The following is a 19,020-nucleotide window of genomic DNA, read 5'->3' on the forward strand; positions in this document are numbered from 1 at the left end:
TGAGATCAGGTACCCCCAATGACTAGCCACGTGCCTGCTAAAGAGCAGAAGAGCTGGTGGGTTTGTGGCATTAGAATAAAAATTACTATAATAATAATAGTAACTAATATGTGTGGAGCTCTTCCAGTGTCCCATTCACTAAGATCTCTGTATCCTGTCATTTAATTTTCTCACCATGGTCTGAGCTGAATTATGACCTGCATTTCACCTATGAGGAAACTGAAACTTTGATAGAATAAGTAACTTGCACTAAATAATCCCTTTCTGACCATCTAGAACTAGAACAGAAATCAAAATTAAGTGACCCCGATCAGCCCGCTGCCCTTGGCATCATTATCAAAGTGCCCTAACCACCGTGAACAGAGAACCAGGGCCTCACACAGACCGGAGTCAAGCTTGCAGTGGCCAGACTACCCGCCCACCTACTTTCACACCATCCCCGTTTAGTGCGACCAGACTAAGGGAGGGGCGTGGGGGGACGGGGTGTGAATGCTTTCATTTAGGTAGGTTATTTTTGTAACAATGTTAAGTTTTGGATTTATAGGCAGTTTATTGTCATGCTTAATCACCAACAAAGTGGTGTTTTATTAATATAATCTGGAAAGTAAAGAGAAGGAGGTGAATTGTGAATTGATGGGTTGACCTTGTGAAGCAAGGTTTTTGTTGCTATTTTTTATCAATCAAGTTTGAGGTGATGTTTACATATTTAAGCATAAATTTTCAGAAAGGCTTTGGAGCTATGGATTGGCTCTTGTTAAATAGGTCAATTTTGAAATGCAAATTTTGGTTATATTTTCGTAAAGGTGAATAGTTGAAGTCCTGGAAGTATGTGATGTGTTCAAGAGCAAAGGTATTAGTATGAAGAGAAAACAGATTATAAAGGACATTATAAGACATCATGATTCAAGCACATTAGTGTGTGCTAATATCCCTTTTTCTGCCTTGAGAATTAGTACCCTGTCTCATTTATGTTAACCTACAGGAAAAATAGTAGTTATATAATATACTTCCATATTAACAGCGAAACCCAGGTTAGTTTTCTAGGATTTCTTTATGAGTCTAGTAATTTTTCCAATCATAGGTTGCTAGAATGCTTCCAGGTAAAGAATATCAAAATTTAAGCCATAAGATCCAAAAAATAACATTGTTACAAAACTAACCTACTTAAATGAGCCCCCACACCACTATACACAGGTTATTTAAAAAATTTGATGAGATTTTTCCCAATTATTTTTGTTGATTTTGCAAAGTAGGAATTTATAAATTGACTTTTAAAACCTGGTATAAGAAAAAAAACACAGAAAGATGAGAGTGATAGAATTCAGTAATTCTCAAATGTTTGGAACAGAGATTTGCCTTCTGGCCTGAAAGTTATTTAGACACACATGGTAAAGGAAAATAATATATATTCATGTGTGTTTGCATGCCCATGTTTCTCCTGGTCCCCACAGTTCTCTAGGGCAGTCGTCTGCAATGTGTTTTGATCATATGACCTAGAAATAAAAAATTTATTTGAGGATATATCCCCAATATCTGTATATTTTAAATAAATATATGCATTTATTACTGTACTTATACAGTTTGTGCATTATAAAGTGTCCACAAAATAGCATTTAAAATGATGGGATACTGTTGAAATAATATTATTAATTTTATATTTTAATGATAAAAATTGTCTTTTTCTCTCTTCCAAAAGTTTTTCTTAGTGAGAACAATGTAAATTGATGATCAGTACTATGATTTGAAGGTCTTCTTTTAACCGTTGTTAAATTGTTGAAAAGGCCCTCTCTACAATGTATAGACGCGATGGAGAACGCGCGCATTGCAGGTGAGGGGCAGTGGTAATCGTCTTCCATCGCATCAGTCCGTCACGCAGTGGCGGTAAAATTTTCATAATTACAATCATACTGTCTTCCCTGATGTTAATTAATTGTTCCTAATAACCAATTAAAAGATGTTATATTTTTACATTTAAAAAATTCACTAAAATTTTTCATTTGAAATACTTTTAGATTAGAAAATTATCTTTCTGGGTTTTCACAGTGACAATTTTTATAGACAACAAAGCATTGTTTTCATTGACAAAGTATCAAGCATTTCATAAAATTTATTTTGTAAAAGTTAAACAAGAAAGCTATTTGATAAAAAAATTTAACAACAGAAAGTTACTTAATAAATTATCGTCTCGAAGGGACAAATCAAGAAGGAAGGAGGTGTGCGTGTGTGTGTTACTGTCCGTCAGGCAGCGTACCATTGATGCCATCTGTCCTCATGAAAAAAAGTCAGCATATTCAGGGCAGTCAATGTTTTTATAGAAGAAAAAAGTCTTCAGAATGCACCCAAATATCCAATGGCAGGGTAATGTTAGAGTAAATACGCAATAGAATTTATGCATTCAAGAAGATAACTTTGAAGATTACAAAAACAAAGTATTTATAATACAACCACAATATCCTATTCTAAAACACTTATGTTATTATGTAGCAACCATATAAAGTGTGTATGTTGTAAATGTTGAATTCTTGGAAGGTAATATGAAAAATAATTCAGGATGATGATATTATGGTTTTTAATTAAAAAGATGACAGCATTATAAACATGGAAAAAAGAAACCAATGTAAGTTGATTAAGAAAACAGGGCCAAAAATGTTGACTGGTTAAAACAAAACATGTTAAAAATATTTATTAAAGCTCAATAATGTTTATTTGTTTAAGACAAACAGATTGAATGCCTGGTAAGTACCAGGGACTGTGCTAAGGCCACATAAATGAAAAAGCAGTCTTTTCCATCATAAAAATTGTATTGCTTAATTTACAAAATATCATAATGGTTCTTTCAAAATTGCTCTGTATTTCATTATCCCTCTTTCTGACACTCTGATTCCCTTAAACTCAAGTTTCAATCTCTTGCAAAACAATCTCTTACTGTTATCTTTGGCTTGGTACCCTGGTATTTGCTTTCAAGTAAGATAAACCTAAATGGACACTAGAAACACATTACTTTTTGTGTAACCTCATGTTTAGTTAAACAGCATTGGAATGTTGACAGTTAGCAGATGGCTTGTTGGGGCTTTTTCTATACCCCTGCCTTGCTTCCCAACAAATGAGACACATTGGTGAGTGTTTTAGTTAGGAATGTGTTCATCTGCAAGTAAGAGAGAACCTGACTACTGTGAGCTTAAATGGGTAGACGTGTTTGGTCCTTCCTGGTAAGTCTGGAGGATGATTTGTTCAGGGTTTGTGTTTCTCGGATTCCTTTGGTTGTCCTTTTCCTGATGCTCGTTGCCTCACAACGGAAAGGTTGCCTTTACACCTCCAGTCCTCGTGCCTGTGTTTCTAACAGGAAGGAGAGGGAAAGGCAAAGATGGGGGCATAGCATTTAATCCATCTGCTTCAACAGGAGAGCAAAGCCTTGTCCAGAAGCCCTCCTCCCCCCACCAGTGGGCTTTGGCTCACACCTCAAGTACCAGATCTGGACCACATGGCTGTCCCTCTGCAAGGGTGGATGGGAAAAGGGGCTTGAGTTTTCTAGCCTCCACAGGTGAGAATGTGAATAGCTTCTGGGGTAACCAGTCTAGCATCTGCCACAATACTACTTGTCATCACATCCTCTTTATTATAGAATAATGCCTAATGAGTCCAACAGTGAGGTATTAGTTGAAAAATTTACCAGGAAATTATATAATTTTGAGGTACCCTATGCAATCACTCAAAGTTTTTAGGGTCTTCAAAAAGGGAAAGATTATCAATCCTTTCCTCCCTTTTTAGTTGAAAGAAGGATTTATTTTAGGGCCCTCTACCTCTCCTAGTCTATAGTTCAATCCCTCTGTAAACTTTGTCAAGCTATAAGAAAATCTGTTCTTTTTTTCTCTCTTTCCTTTGCCTGGCTTTGACTTTTTCCATGTGAGATACATGAAAGGCCTTAATCAGCTGTACCTCAAGTCAGAAAAAAGAAAACTGTGTATTTGAAGTGTGAAAATAGGTGAAATAACTGCTGCATTGAATACCTGCATTGAAGCCTTTGAAAGCACACGGAAGTCACTTTATATTTTTTACAGAAGGCTACATCTAGGACAAAAAAGTAAAGGTAATATGATTGAATGGATGAAACAGTTGAGCAAGTGCCTATTATTGCTTTATTCGTTTCTTATTTAATCTTCCCAGCAAACCGGTAAAAAAGATATTGATTCCATTTCACAGATTTGGAGACTGAATCTGAGAGAGAAGCCAAGTAATTTCTCCAAGGCTACTCAACTGACAGGGCCAGAATTAAAAGTAGGGCAGTCTAGCTCTAAAATATGTATTCTTTTTATTTTTTTTAAAGATTTTATTTATTTATTTTTAGAGAGAGAGGGAGAGAGAAAGAGAGGGAAGGAGACATCAATGTGTGGTTGCCTCTCATGTGCCACCCCCCCACCCCTACTGGGGGCCTGGCCCACAACCCAGGCATGTGCCCTGACTGGAAATCAAACCGGCAACCCTTCGTTTCACAGGCCAGCACTCAATCTACTGAGCCACACCTTCAGGGCTAAATACTTATTCTTTTCAAAATTTTTTTTCTCATTGTTCTCCATATATGCCTCATTTGTCTTTAAACTTGCTTTTCCAAATTGCTCACATTAAATGTCAATTTTTAAAAATCTATCTTAATTCAAATTGATTATGTCTCTTTATTTACTAGTGACTCCCAAGGTGCCAGTGTGTTGCACCACCTGTGTACACACCCCGGGATTCAAACGTGACTAGACACGTCAGAAAACCTATAGAAGGAATCTGGCAGGGGCTGCTTAATTACGTAAGTTAACTGGCAGCCTTCGGGGAAAGAACTAATCCTACAAGAAGAGAATGGAGGAGTGCAAGTTTACGTAGAAGTCAATGCCACAGAGTAGGGGATAAGTCTCAGTCAAGTGCAGTGCAACTTATTTAGCCTGTCCTCTGATCAAGTGTCCCTGTGGACACTTGGAGCCAGGAGATTGCCAGATACAAGTATCTTCACAGATTTACGTGGGTCACTGATTCATGCCACAGCAGCAGATTCAGCATCAGCAGCCCAGATAGCTTATCACCCAGGCAACTGTGATAGTGGGTCACGAGGGCTTGGGTGCAGGTATTGGGGGTCCTCAGCAGATCTGGGTCTTGCGGGGGTCCTGAGTTGAAAGGGTGAAGATTTATTGTCTTGGTGCATTCAAGCTGCTGTAACAAAATACCAAAACCTGAATGGCTCACAAACAACAGAAATTCATTTCTCACAGTTGTGCAGGCTGGAAGTACAAACCCCGGATCCCAGTGTGGCTGGATTATGGTGAATGCACTTTTCCAGGTGCAGACTGCAAACTTCTTGTCGTGTCCTCACAGGGTGGGAAGGGAGTTCTTGGGACTCTTTCATAGGGACACTGATCCCATTCATGATGGCTCTGCCATTGTACCTAATTGCTGCCTTCCCACCCCCCCAACCTTCTGACATCATCACCTTGGGGGTTAGTTTTCAACAAATGAATTTGAAGGAAACACATTCAGACCTTAGCCCTTACTGATGTAGTGGCCAAGAAGGGTGCTTCAAGGCACACAGAAGGAACTTACTTTAGAGATGGAGATAATTGGGGGAAGTGGTTAAGGGTGATAGAATCCTGTGGTAGCAACTTGGAAGCAGAGTCAGGGAAATATATGCTTAATTCTCAATCACCATCAATTTGCAGATATATCAACAATGTAACAAACGTGGGCAAAACAAGATACTATGTTATGCACTTGCAGTTTTTGAGATTAACTGACAATAGCATTTCTTTAAACATAAAATCACATGTAATTTTCTTTTTCAATGCCAGTGTCAGTGTTAGAAGTGAAGACTTTCACATTCAGGGTCTAGAGGGTCTTCTGAGTTATTTAAGCTATTTACTGTTAGATATAACGTGCTAGACACACTGATTTTAAATTCATAGAGCTTTAGCATTCACTGAGAAATAGTGGTGTTTGATCTACATTTCTGTTTGACTAAACTTCAGTTACCTTTGTTCCTAAATAAATTACTGAGTTTGATCACTTAAACATCACCTGGAAATCTTTGATGTTCAGCACTGGAGTGACAATCCTTTAATCATCCATTCAATTAATATTTACTGAAGGCCTCCTGCTTGCCAGTCCCTGTGCTTACAAAACTGACGTTGTAGAGAGAGAGATGATCATAAAAATGAGTACAGAGATAAAGTTTTAATAAATTTAGACAAAACTTCAGCTCAGGTGGCTAGAGAAGGCTCTCCAGGGAGGTGATACTTAAGATACCTCATCTTAAATGATAAGAAAATCAGCACTGCTGTTACATTCATTTCTACTTGTGAGAATCCTGTCTATTCATTAACGGATGTTTACTGTGCTGTGTGCCAGACACCCTTCTAGGCTCTGGGGATTCAGCAATGAACAGAACAGCAGACAAAACCCCCCAGCCCTTTGGAATTTATGTTCTAGAATGGGGAGGTGGGTAAACACATACGTAAAACATACAGTATGTGAGATGCTAAGTGCTAAGTTGAAAAATGAGGCATTGAAGGAGAGTATGAAGTTCTGGGGTGGCTGATAAAAATGTAAAATCAGATGGTTAGGAAAGTTCTCACTGAGAAAATGAACTTTGGGCTGGACATGAAGATCTGGAATCTAGCCCACAGTTGACAAACGTTTTCTGTGAAGGGCAGCTAATGAATACTTCAGGCTTTGGGAACATACTGCCTCTGTTGCAACCTCTCCACTCTGCCATTGTGAGGCCAAAGCAGCCCTACACAACATTGTAAATGAATGGGTGTAGCCGTCTACCAATGCAACTTGATTTATGGACACTGAAATTTGTATTCCATATACTTTCTATAGGTCATGAAATACTATTATTGTTTTGATTTTTTCCAGTCATTTAAAAATATAAAAACTAACCAAAGGGGGGTAGGATCAAGGGTGGGAAGTGGGCATGGCTGGGGTGTGGATGGGGAAGTGAATGGCAAGGGGGGAAAATGGAGACAACTGTATTTGAACAACAATAAAAAAAGAAGTTAAAAAAATAAAATAAAAGCTTTAAAAAAATAAAAGTAAAAATATAAAGACTAAATTTGGGCCCTGGCTAGTGTAGCTCGGTGGATTGAGTGCAGGCTGCGAACCAAAGGGTCGCCAGTTTGATTCCCAGTCAGGGCACATGCCTGGGTTGTGGGCCAGGTCCCCAGTGGGGACCACACGAGAGGCAACCACACATTGATGTTTCTCTCCCTCTCTTTCTGTCTCCCATCCCCTCTCTCTAAAAATGAATAAATAAAATCTTTTTAAAAAGAAGACTAAATTTGGCCTGTGGGCCATAGTCTGCCTACCTGTGCACTAGCTTAAGAGAGTTAGCCATGCATGGTCCCTGTTTTGGATGATGGGTAATGGCATGTTCCCTGTGTTTGAATGAAAACATGAAATGCACCTTTTGTACTTTTGTAGATATTTCCCTGTTTTAGCTTCAAAAATTTTGTTGTTGTTTTATGAAGGAAATGAAAATCCATCTGGTTATTCAGTGACAAATATGCACTTCACTTATATTAAATTCATGTCTTACAGCTTTTATTTCTAGGCTCTGCTGTGCAGTAGTAGCTTTTATTTTCAATCCATCATACTACAGTATTTCTGAAGACATTGTAATTAGCAATTAAGAATTTAACCAAATAGCATTGCATTTAGATGCACACTGTAGAAAGAGTGGGTTAACTAATTACAGGTTTACTGTCTCACACAAAGGTGTAGCGTAGGCTGTGCAAGACTGGCTGACACCTGTAAAATGTCATCAAGGGCCAGGGCTCCTGCCCTTCTGTTTGACCATCCTTAGCATATGGTGTTTGTTTTCGCATTTGCAAAACGGTGAAAACAAACATTTCTACACCTCCAGGCACCACTGTGAATGTCTGCAAGGGAGACAGAGAGGGATGAAAGGAAAAATGGACTTTGTCTTTCCATTCATTAAGGGAGCCCTCCTGAGGATCATCTGCCTGACCTCACATGGACCAGAGCTCTGTCATGTGGTCACCCCAAGCTGCAGAGGAGTGTGGGTAAACAAATTTTGTAGCTGAGCACATTGCTTTCCTAAACAAAACCAGGCTTCTGTATTAAGGAAGAGAGAGGGCTACTGGGTAAATAACTAGCATTTGTCTGCTCTGGCTTCTGAACAAACCGACCTGGAGTTCAGGTCCCTGCCTTCCACTCGTGGCTGAGTTAACTTGAGTGCAGACAGTGACTGTTGTCCCATAATTCTTCTTTTCCATTTGCTGTCTTCAAGTGCATGCCTCTGGGGCGGTCTGTCCCCCGCCTCTCAAGCCGGGGCTCCCCCAGGTCCAGGCCACATTCACCTTGGCTTATCTTAAAACCAGGGCTTGGCGGCATGACTCATCTTCCTTCCTGATGGACGTCACAAACAGCCACATGGAAACTTCCTTCTCTGGGTTAAATTTCTCCTTTTTGTTTATTTGGGTGATTTACTGTCATATTAGTTCATTTTCTGTAACCTTAGCCCTTTTTAAAATTTTTATTTTAAATGCTCTGAATCCTGCTGCGTGTATGGGGAAACTTGATTTGTGTAAAATGCTGCACTTCTGTGGCCATGTACCACTGCTCCCCTCCAGGCTGTGAAGCTCTGTGTGAAGCTTTCTGTCTCAGAATAAATTTCTTCTGTTTAATCTTTTGACTATTGACACATCCACACTGTTCAAAAACGTTTACGGTTTATACGTGTAGAGAATGAAAACCCTTGCTCCCACTTTGTCCCCATTTCCCATTTCCCTGACCCCTGTAACCTTCAACAGTTTTTAAAAATGTAAATTCAAGCAAATACAAGTGTGTTTTTATTTTTCTCCTTTTTCTTTTAAAAAACATATGCCTAGTTTACTCACAGTTCTGGTCTTTGTTCTTTTTAACTTACATATTTATCTTGGAGACCTTTTCATAGCAGTGTTAACAGTACAAACCATTTCTCCTTTTTTCTTTTTAAGGTGCCCAGTATTATACTGACCTCTTTGAAACACGGACATGGTCGTGCCTCCCCATGCTTTCCCCCTTAAAAGCAGAGACACAGTTACGTACATTTCACTCCGTGTGCGACAGTCTGTTGTCACCATTGTTGGTGAGGAGCTGTCTTTGCTTCCTGAGCATTGTCAGTGTGGAATTATGCATTTGAATTTTTTTAGAACAGCTCTTTCTCTTTTTTTCTTTAGTTTTACTGAGATATAATTGACATAACATTGTATAACTTTAAGGTGTACAGTGTAATGACTTGATGTGTGTGTATATATGTATGTATATATGTATATATGTATGTGTGTGTGTGATATGATGACTGTAGTAAGTTTAGTTAACATCCATCATTTGAGCTTTAATCTTCTGCAATACAGTTTTCAAATATTGGCTGTAAAGAGGGAGAGGTGTTGAGACGTGGATACTTTTAAATATTGATATTTAAATGGGAGTGTAAACTGATGTGGTCTTGTATTTTTATTGGGGTATTTTTGACATACAACATTGGTTTCAGGTGTACAACATAATGGTTCAATATGTATGTATGTTGCAAAATGATCACCACAGTAAGTCTAGTTAACCTCCATCACCGCATCATGTTACAAATTTCTTTGTTGATGACACTTTTGAAGATCTACTTTTTTAGCAAGTTTCAAATATGCAGTGCAGTATTAACTATAGTCACCATGCTGTACACTATATCCCCAGGACTTACTTATTTTATAACTGGAAGTTTGTCCTTTTTGACCAATGTGGCCTTGTTGAAAAGCAGCTATCCATCAGGAGCCTGAAAAATGTCTCTGCCCTTTCCCTTGGCTTTCATTTGTAGGGCTTTGCCATGCAGTAGTGTTGTGGGAGACAATAAGAGATTTATAAATAGATTCACTGCACGATATTATCTCTAGTGGTGAACGTTACAAGTATACTAAGTATCCAACAACAGAGGGAGTTGACTGAACATCTACATGATGGAATTGCCAGGGAGATACTAAAATTTATTCTCTTGAAAACTTTTAATGGCAGGGGACAGTATTCATGATTTATTGCTCAGTGAGAGGAACAAGGCACAGCTATTTTTTTACCCAGTGTGATCCTGAAGGAAAAGACCATTTGCGATGTGTAGGGGATTATAGTCCAGCAGTAAATGCTGTACTGTGTGTGAGAGAGATCTATCTATGTGTATAGGCCAGGGAGGTGGAGACGTAAAGACACTGTGTGAGTACCCTAGAATTGAGAATGTGTGAGTTTTTAGGTACATTGTGGGGTAGAGGTAGATGTTATATGTATATACATCGTTTGGAAAACCAAGGTTTGACTGTGTAACAGCTTCACTTCTGATCACTCCCATGAACATTTGACATGTGCTGGAATGTAGATTTCCATATAGGAACATCAAATCCAGGCTCTGGCCTCTAATTAAGTTTTCACAGTGGTTGTCTGGGTAATAGGATTGTAGGTAACTTTTTGTTTGTTTTTACAATTTCTACACTTTTAAATATGTAAATACACTGCTTTTATAGTCAAAGGACATTGTGCTCTATGCTCAGAAAGGTATAGAGGTATGTTCAGAAAGTATCCAGCCATGTAGTATGAAAAATAGAGACACTTACTGAAGAAGATACAGGGTACAAGAACATTGTATGTAGGACAATGATGCATCAGTTCCCTTCAAAGTGGGCACCTTGGGGCCTCATGTAGTTCTCCAAGCACCTCTTCCACTGTTCAAAACACTCTGCAGAATTCTTTGTTGGAATTGCCATCAGCTGCCCTGTTGTATTTTCCTGAATCTCATCTAAGATCTGATATCTCTTCCCTTTTAAAGGGGGTTTTAATTTTGGGAAAAGCCAGAAATCACAGGGCACCAAATCTGAGCTGTAGCGGGTCTGGGTCAACTGGGTGATTTGATGTTTTGCCAAAAAACTCACGAGATGTGATACATGAACGGGTGCATGTCGTGATAAAGCTGCCAATCACCAGTTGCCCATAGCTGCTGCCTTTTTCATAGTATTGTATCTCTCAACCCGTGAGGAACATTGAGGTAGTACTGCTTATTCATTGTTTGGCCTGGAGGAGCATACTCACGATGGACAACACCTTTCCAATCAAACAACTCAGTGGACATGGTCTTGATCTTGCTGCGACTTTGCTGCACCTTCTTTGGCTGTGGAGAACCAGGCAACTTCCACTGGGACGACTGGGCCTTTGTTTCCAGATCATAGCCATAGACCCATGATGTATCTCTGGTTATGACCTTCTTGAGGAAATCTGGTTCACCGGTAGCGGTTTGAATCAAATCATTAGCAACTGCATCATGATGTTCCTTCTGTTCTGGTAGCAGAAACCACAGAATGAATTTTGCCATGACAGGTTTCATGCCAAGATCCTGCATCAAAATCTTGGATGCAGTATTTTTTTGAATCCCCAGATCAGCTTCTAGTTTTCATGCTCCCAGGCACAGATCTCTGTTGATTGCAGCCTGTACACATTCAACACTCTCAGGTGTTCTGCTTGTTGCAGGCCTTCCAGAACGTGGATCACTTTCAACAGATTCTTGACCATCTTTGAAGCATTTGTGCCACACTTTTATTTGCACTGCACTCATTGCATCATCCCCAAAGCCTTCTGGATCATCTGAATAGTTTCTGCAGGGGAGAAATGTTCAAGCTTAATGCAAAATTTGATGCAGATTTGTTGCTCTACTCACTCAGTCATTTGGAATGCAACGGCCACACAATGCACATGCTCACTCAGTGGTGTCTACTGCCCCCACTGACTAGTACAGTTAAGTCAGCATTGTTCACACATGCTCATTCCAGTCCACTCTCCTTGGCTGCCAGGTTACACTGATGTCGTGCAAACTGTTCTCTTTATATTAACAATGGCTGGACTTTTTCTGGACAGATCTCATATGTTCTTCCAAAGGCAATGAGGGTTACTAAAGAACAATTTAAAAGAGGGGAATGACATGATTATCTTGACAAGAACACACACTGGGATCTTGATCAAAATAGGTGACTACTTTGACCTCAGGAATAATAAAATCTACTTCGTAGGGATGTAATGGGAAATTAAGTAGGATGAAAGATACTTTTTTGCAAGCTGAAGTTTTGAAATAATATAACTACATTTCTGAAATTGTATGTCAGAAAAAAACTTTTTAATAAATTAATCAAGAAATTAAGATAATGCCAATATCAATTTGGATTTATAATCATACAGTAATTATCTCATTTAACAACATCATTGAGCTTAAAGATGTCCTATTTTGTCAGCATTTTATTTCTTACCAACTTTGCTCTTGTTAGTCATTCATAGACTTCAACCCAGTGATTGCAATCCCTTTGCTCATGGCATATGACAGATTTCCAACTCAGAGACATCTGTCATTGAGGCTTTGGGGGGAAAGGGTTGGTGGAGGCAATTGCTATGTGACAGTTTGTTTTTCAAACATTTTATTTCCTGTGACAAGAGGTCTTTCTGGCTGCTTGACCTCTGAAAATGATTCTCTAGCCATTATAAGATTTACTTCACCACTTAAGTTTGTTCCCTGTGCACATTTTCCAGAATCACTTAGGAAAAGCAAGCTTGTTTTCTCATGTTTTACACACTGTGTTTAAAGCAGTGAATTTTGTCATCCCCATCTAAATTAGTTATTAATATAAACCCTTAAATTAAGAAAATTAATAACATTTTGAGAACTACAAACGTGTTTTCAGCTCTTGAAGAACATACGTGACCCCTAGTGACTGAGGAAGGAAACATGAAAGATCAGAGGAATGAAAAGGGTTAACAAATAGATTTCAAAATTAAGTAGTGCTTGTTACTTACTCTCACCTTAGAAGTAGAGAACACTTTTCTCTTGTGAATTGATGAGAGGATGCTTTCATGCCAGTGGCTTCAGCTGTGGAATATCTGAAGGAGGTTTCTGAGAGGAATAAAAACATGGCTGCTCCCAGGAATCAATGAAATGTCGACATCTCAGATAGGCCATACATAGTTTTCAAATGGTTTTGAAGAGAGAGAGCTTTCACGACTGTAAATGTCAACTCCTTTGGGTGTGAGGGAGGAGTGGTTGTGGCCCTCTCAGAACTATGTGAATCTCTCACCTCATACCTAGTCTGTTCTTCTAAGCAATCCGAGTTGTGCCCCAGGGTTCTGGGGAGTCCAGGTGAAGAAGTCATGGTGTCAGGACTTGCTTAGACCTCTGCTGGATGTCCACAGAGTGGAGAGTGGACAGCACCTACATGAATCACCTCTTTTCTGTATCAGTGACCTCTGACAATGAGAAATCGAATCTAGTTTAGTTTGGGAATATCTACATATTGTTTCAGATGAACATTTCTCTTTATTTGTTTTCTCTCTTCAGATAAAGAAGAAACAGCAAGATGTGGTTAGATTTCTGGAAGCCAACAAGATAGAGTTTGAGGAGGTGGATATCACAATGTCAGAAGAACAGAGGCAATGGATGTACAAAAACATCCCCCCAGAAAAGAAGCCTGCTCAGGGCAACCCTCTGCCACCTCAGATATTTAATGGTGACCGATACTGTGGAGTAAGTTGCTAAACTGTTACTACACTATTTCTTTGCATTACTCACATCAAAGAGTTTCCCACAGCACAGTGTTTTTTTCAGTGAGGACTGTAACCTCTTCATCCAGTGCCTATTCAGGTCCACAAGTCTAACAGAGGGTGAAGTAGAGGAGGAAGGGATGTGAGCCCGAAATTACAGACAGTGTGTGTGAGTCTGAGTGCATGTCCATCTGGGAGTTTTCCTGTCTTGCTGTTGGCTTTGGAAGATGGGGTGGGAAGGGAAGCTGTGTGTATGTTTTTATTGTGTTCTAAACTTCAAAGCATATTTTTTGATTAATATATTTTCGGCGGCAGACTGGAAGGGGTAATTATTTTTGAACCCTTATCCCTTTATGGTATAAAAAACTAATAGTTGATTATAAACTTTTTTTTTTACTATAATGAGCCAGATGGATCATTCTGAACATATAAAATACACTAGGTTCCTTCCTGCTGTCTGTAATATATGAGAAGATGAAGTCCCTTTTGTCTAATTATTTATTTTCCTTCTCACCCTTAGGTTAAGAAAAAAATCAAGAAGTTTCTTTCTAATGAGTAGTTAGAATTTGCCTCTTGCCAGAGCTCTGACTATATAAGTCAGTGCTTGTTTTGGGACCCATTGCAGTGCTGTAAGGATGGTCTGGAGAAGGGCAAGGGGCTAGGCTACAGTGTGCCGTGCTTGAGGGGAAATGAATAGCAGAGGTGTCATTAGGGTGGAGAAAAGGGATGACCGAGTGTTTTTGGTTGTTCGGAAGGAAACAGTTTCCAGTGTGCGTAAGGGAGAACGAGATATCACAACATAAAGCCGTAAGGATTGTGCACAGAGTTTTCACATACATGTCAAGAGGAGAATCCTGAACACAGCACTAGATGTAGATCTGAGTTCTGGTCTGTCTTCATGCTGGCTGTGGCACTTTCGGAAAATCATCTCTATGAGTCTCAATTTTCTCGTCTTTAAGGAAAGGATGATAGTATCTATCTTCACAGGATATTTATGACTGTTTCTAAAGTGCTTTTAAAGTACATTATTATATAAGAATGAAGGTTATTATTATGTGGGATTTTTTAATATCATAATCTCATATTGTTAGGGTAAGAATGTGGTGGATTTCATTCATGATTACTGAGTCTAGAAAATGTCCCCTTGTGCTTGCAGCCCAAACTGAGGTAATAGTTGAAAATGTGGAGACTGTACAGTATGAAATTAAAGTAAAGCTGTTAGTCAAATAATGCTAGAAGGCTTAAACAAAAGCCTTATAGTATTCTGTTTCTCAGACTTTGCAGGTATGAAAGTGCCATTATTCTGGTTTGGTAGTTGAGTGGTAGTTTAGCTGACTATAGAATTCTTGGGAAGAATTTTGATGGTTTTGCTTCAATATCCTTCAGCTTCAGCTTCGAGTTCTGCAATTGTGAAGTCTAACGCCATTTTCCTTGATCTGTCATTTTTGTCAGTTTCTTCTATGCAAGGTTTTAATAAGATCTCTTACACACATGATTTCTAAGCTTTTTTTGGTGCATTACTACAATATAAGCTATTTTTCATTCATTAAGGTCAGTGCTCAGCAGGTTCTTATAATCTAAGAGTTATATAATGGAGTCATTAAAAATGTTCTTATATTATTTTCTTTGAGAATTTTTTTTCCTTGTACCTTTTCTCTGGAATGCCTATTAACTTAGATATTGGACTTCTTACATTGATTTTTCTAATATTCTTTTTTGCTTGTTTGTTTTGTTTTGTTTTGCTTTTAGATTGTCCACTTCTCTAACTTTTTGTTCTACTTTCTGGGAGATTTCTTTAACTTAACCTCTGAATCCTTTCATTGCAGTTTTTTATGTCATATTTTCCCCCCTTCTTACTTTCTGATCTTTTCTTTTTAATAATGCTGTGCTTTTATGAGATGAATGCAAGATTTTACCTCAGTGGACATATTAATATGATTTTTTTGAAGTTTTCTTCTCTTGCCAGTATTGTCCCTGTTTCCCTAACTTCCTTTTTTTTCACTTTGTTTATTTTGGTCTTCTCTCCGGAGTGTCTTGGGCTTTCCTCAGATGTCGGGTGATCCTTGTCTTTTGTTTAATAGGTGAGGCACAAGAAAACTCATTAGAAGCTGTGCTTCTCACTGGACTTTTCTATAGGATCATTGAGTAACCTGTCAACATTCTCATTGCCTATAGTTATAGTAGTAACTGTTAAGTCTTTTCTCAGATGATAGTTTAATTTTTTCAGAGAATGGCCGTTTAGTTTCTTGCTTTGGAAACGTCAGCCTGGCTGATGGCGTTCTGGCCACATAGAGTGAGAGGACTAGAGGGTCTCACTGTCTGTTATACACATTTTTTCACTTCATATCCCTGTGTTCATCCCCACTCTCTTCATTGCTGGTGTTTATAAGTTTGCTGCTTCCCAGAAACCGTGTCTGTTAACTGTGTAGTTTCTAGCTCCTTTGGGAGGCACCGTGGGAGTCTGATTACTACTTATATAGATTTTCAGACAGTCTCCTTGTGTTCTGATATCCCACTCACCCCACCTTCATGATAGCAGATGCCTCCAGTTCCTGATGTTTCCTAGGGGCCCTGCAGCTTGTGCCTTGTTGATGCAGCCTCTGCAGACACTAAGGTTTGACCATCCTGCACTCCAACAACTTTCACCACTTCTCTACCCACTTCCTGCCCATGCTGTAATTCAGGGCTATAGATGTCGCCTAGCTTTATCTTTTCTTAAAATGGAGATTATGGCTTTTTAAATCTTTGTTGTTTTGTTGACTTTACAAGACAAAGGAGGTAGAGGCATCTTTGCTCTATCATCATAAAAGCAGAATTCTTCAGAGCCCTTTGAATAGAGGAATATATTTGAGTGTAATGTTGTTAAATAAATCTTCATATTTTCACCTGTTTATGACTTTCTGAATCTCTTTGTATCTTTGCCTTTTGGAGTCAATGGAAATTTTTTCAGAATGACTGATATCTGGCTAGAGGCTACAGATTGATTAAACTGCCCAATAAACGGCATCTTCTCTGCTTGAGCGTGGTGATGGTCACAGCAGTGCTGGTATATGCACTCTGACTTACGGTCTGTTCTGGCAGGAGTTTTGAAGACAGTGTCTGCTCTCATAAAGGTCATGCAAATTTGACTTTGACAAAAGCAAAAGCTTTAGAAGGCAACTAATTACCATAGCCTCATACATCCCAGCTTTACCCAGTGATAGTTGTGAGTGTTGTTCCTTGATTAGATAACCTGTGGAAAACTGCCACATTGCAAGTGACAGGACCCAGTAAGCATGGAGATTCTCCTATTTCCTGGAGTTGACTAGAAACTTACTGCTTTATCTTAAACAGATGAGCTGGGCAGGTGAGACATATGCAGCTGCCAAGCTACATGGTAACCAATGTAGACAATTGCCTTCTCTCTTTTCAGCCTTTTGTTATTCTGCCTATTGGGAAGTCCCTATTGAATGGAAGCTCCCTGGCATGCCTCATCAGTTCTCCCACCCCAGAATTTGAACATGGAGGGGATGATGCAGAAACACATGATTAGTTGAAGGTTAGCATTGAGTGTTCAAGGCAATGGGACCAGACGTAGCCATGGCTGATGTCTTCATGAGGCTGATCCTGAGGTGTGGCCTGGGTGACTTCTTGGCTACCCAGATGTGGAAATGCCTCCTTTTTTCTGAATTCTCCAGGTTTAAATGTGGATCATGTGAACTCCCCACAATATCTCTATAAATCCCTTCCAAGTTGTCAGGGTCCATTTTTGTTGTTTGTGGTCCAGAACTCAAACTGGCACGGACTGATTGTTCATGCTCTTTCCATGGAGTATCTTACCATGATCAAGAGCCTTCTCAGGAAACGGGGACCTAACAGTAAACATCCGAACACCCAGCACTTTGCTGATGGTTTTAGTGTCTGATTTGGGTTTTTGAAAGCTCATGTCATCATGTTCAAGATACAGACTGCAGTGGAACTGGCAAGTGTGGAATGCACTAGAAATGAAAATCCTTATATCTGTATAGAAGGAAAATATTTACTCCCCTTACATTTCTTTTTATTTCCTCCCTATTAAGCAAAAAAAAAAAAAAAAAAGGATTTGGATTTCTTCATGTATTTTTCTTGTTTTATTTTTTTACTAAAATATTTTTTGTGGTAAAAACATATATAATAAAATTCACTGTCTTAACCACCTTTAGGTGTACAGTTCAGTTGTGTTAAATATACTCACATTGTTGTAAAACAGATCTCCAGAGCTCTTCCATTTGGCAGAACTGAAAGTTTATGCTCATTAAACAACTCCTATTTGTTTCCAACCCCCCTAGTCCCTGGCAACTATCCTACTTTCTATATCTATGAATTTCCCTACTTTTAGACACCTCAGAGACATAACTTACACAGTATTTGTCCTTTTGTGACTGGTTCGTTTCACTTAGCATAATGGCCTCAGTGTTCACCCGTGTTGTATGTCTTAGGCCATAAGGCTGCTATAACACAATCCTACAGACTGGGTGCCTTAAAAACATCAGAAACTTATTTTGCACAGTTCTGAAGGCTGGAAGTCCAAGAATAGTGTGACAGCATGGTTGGGTTCTGGTGAAGGCCCTCTCTGGGCTGCAGACTACCAACTTCCTTCAGTGTTCTCACATGGTAGAAGGGACAAGGGAGGTCTCGGACCTTTTTTATGATGGCATCAGTCTCTAAGCCCTCATGACCTAATCACCTTCCAAAGTGCTTTGGGCATTAGCATTTCAACATACAAATTTTGGTGGGATACACACATTAAGCCTAGAGCATTGAAACCTGTGACAATATTCCTTTCCTTTTTAAGGCTTCCATTGTATGTATAGACCACATTTTGTTCATCTGTGGAGAGACATTAGGTTGGTTCCACCTTTTGGATATTGTGAATAGTGCTGCTATGAACATGGGTTTGTAAGTATCTCTTCGAGATCTTGCTTTTAATTCTTTTGGAAATATACCTAGAAATGAGATTTCTGCATCAGATGGTAGTTCTATTTAATTTTTCAAGGAACTGCCATACTGTTTTCCATTGTGGTTGCACCAATTTACAGTCCCACCAACAGTGCACAGGGTTCCAACTTCACATCCCCACCAACACTTGTTATTCCCTGGTTTTGTTTTGTGAGTAGACATCCTAATGGGTGTGATGTCATATCTCATTGTGGCTTTGATTTGCATTTATCTGCTGATGAGTGATGTTAAGTATCTCACGTGCTTGTCCATTTGTATATCAGTTTTGGAGAAATGTCTGTTCACATCCTTTGCCCATTTTTTTAAATCAGATTATTTGATTTTTTGTTTTTTAGTTGTAAGGGTTCTTTGTATAATCTGGATACTAACCCCTTATCAGCCATCTAATTTGTAATATTTTCTGCCATTCTTTGGTTGCCTTTCACTCTGTTGGTTATATCATTTGATGAGCAAATG

The 19,020-nt window shown here is 39.0% G+C and overlaps 1 protein-coding gene across 1 annotated transcript in view; it reads left to right on the forward strand.

The window, feature by feature from the left end:
* SH3BGRL2 (SH3 domain binding glutamate rich protein like 2) overlaps window positions 1–19,020 on the forward strand; it is a 62,645-nt gene that overhangs the window by 22,376 nt on the left and 21,249 nt on the right. Inside the window, exon 2 of the mRNA XM_053913563.1 lies at window positions 13,385–13,570. Within this exon, the coding sequence (XP_053769538.1) occupies window positions 13,385–13,570 (186 nt within the window). The remainder of the gene's footprint in view (window positions 1–13,384; window positions 13,571–19,020) is intronic.

The sequence above is a fragment of the Desmodus rotundus genome, chromosome 11, assembly GCF_022682495.2.
Source record: "Desmodus rotundus isolate HL8 chromosome 11, HLdesRot8A.1, whole genome shotgun sequence".
NCBI classification, from domain to species: Eukaryota; Metazoa; Chordata; class Mammalia; order Chiroptera; family Phyllostomidae; genus Desmodus; species Desmodus rotundus.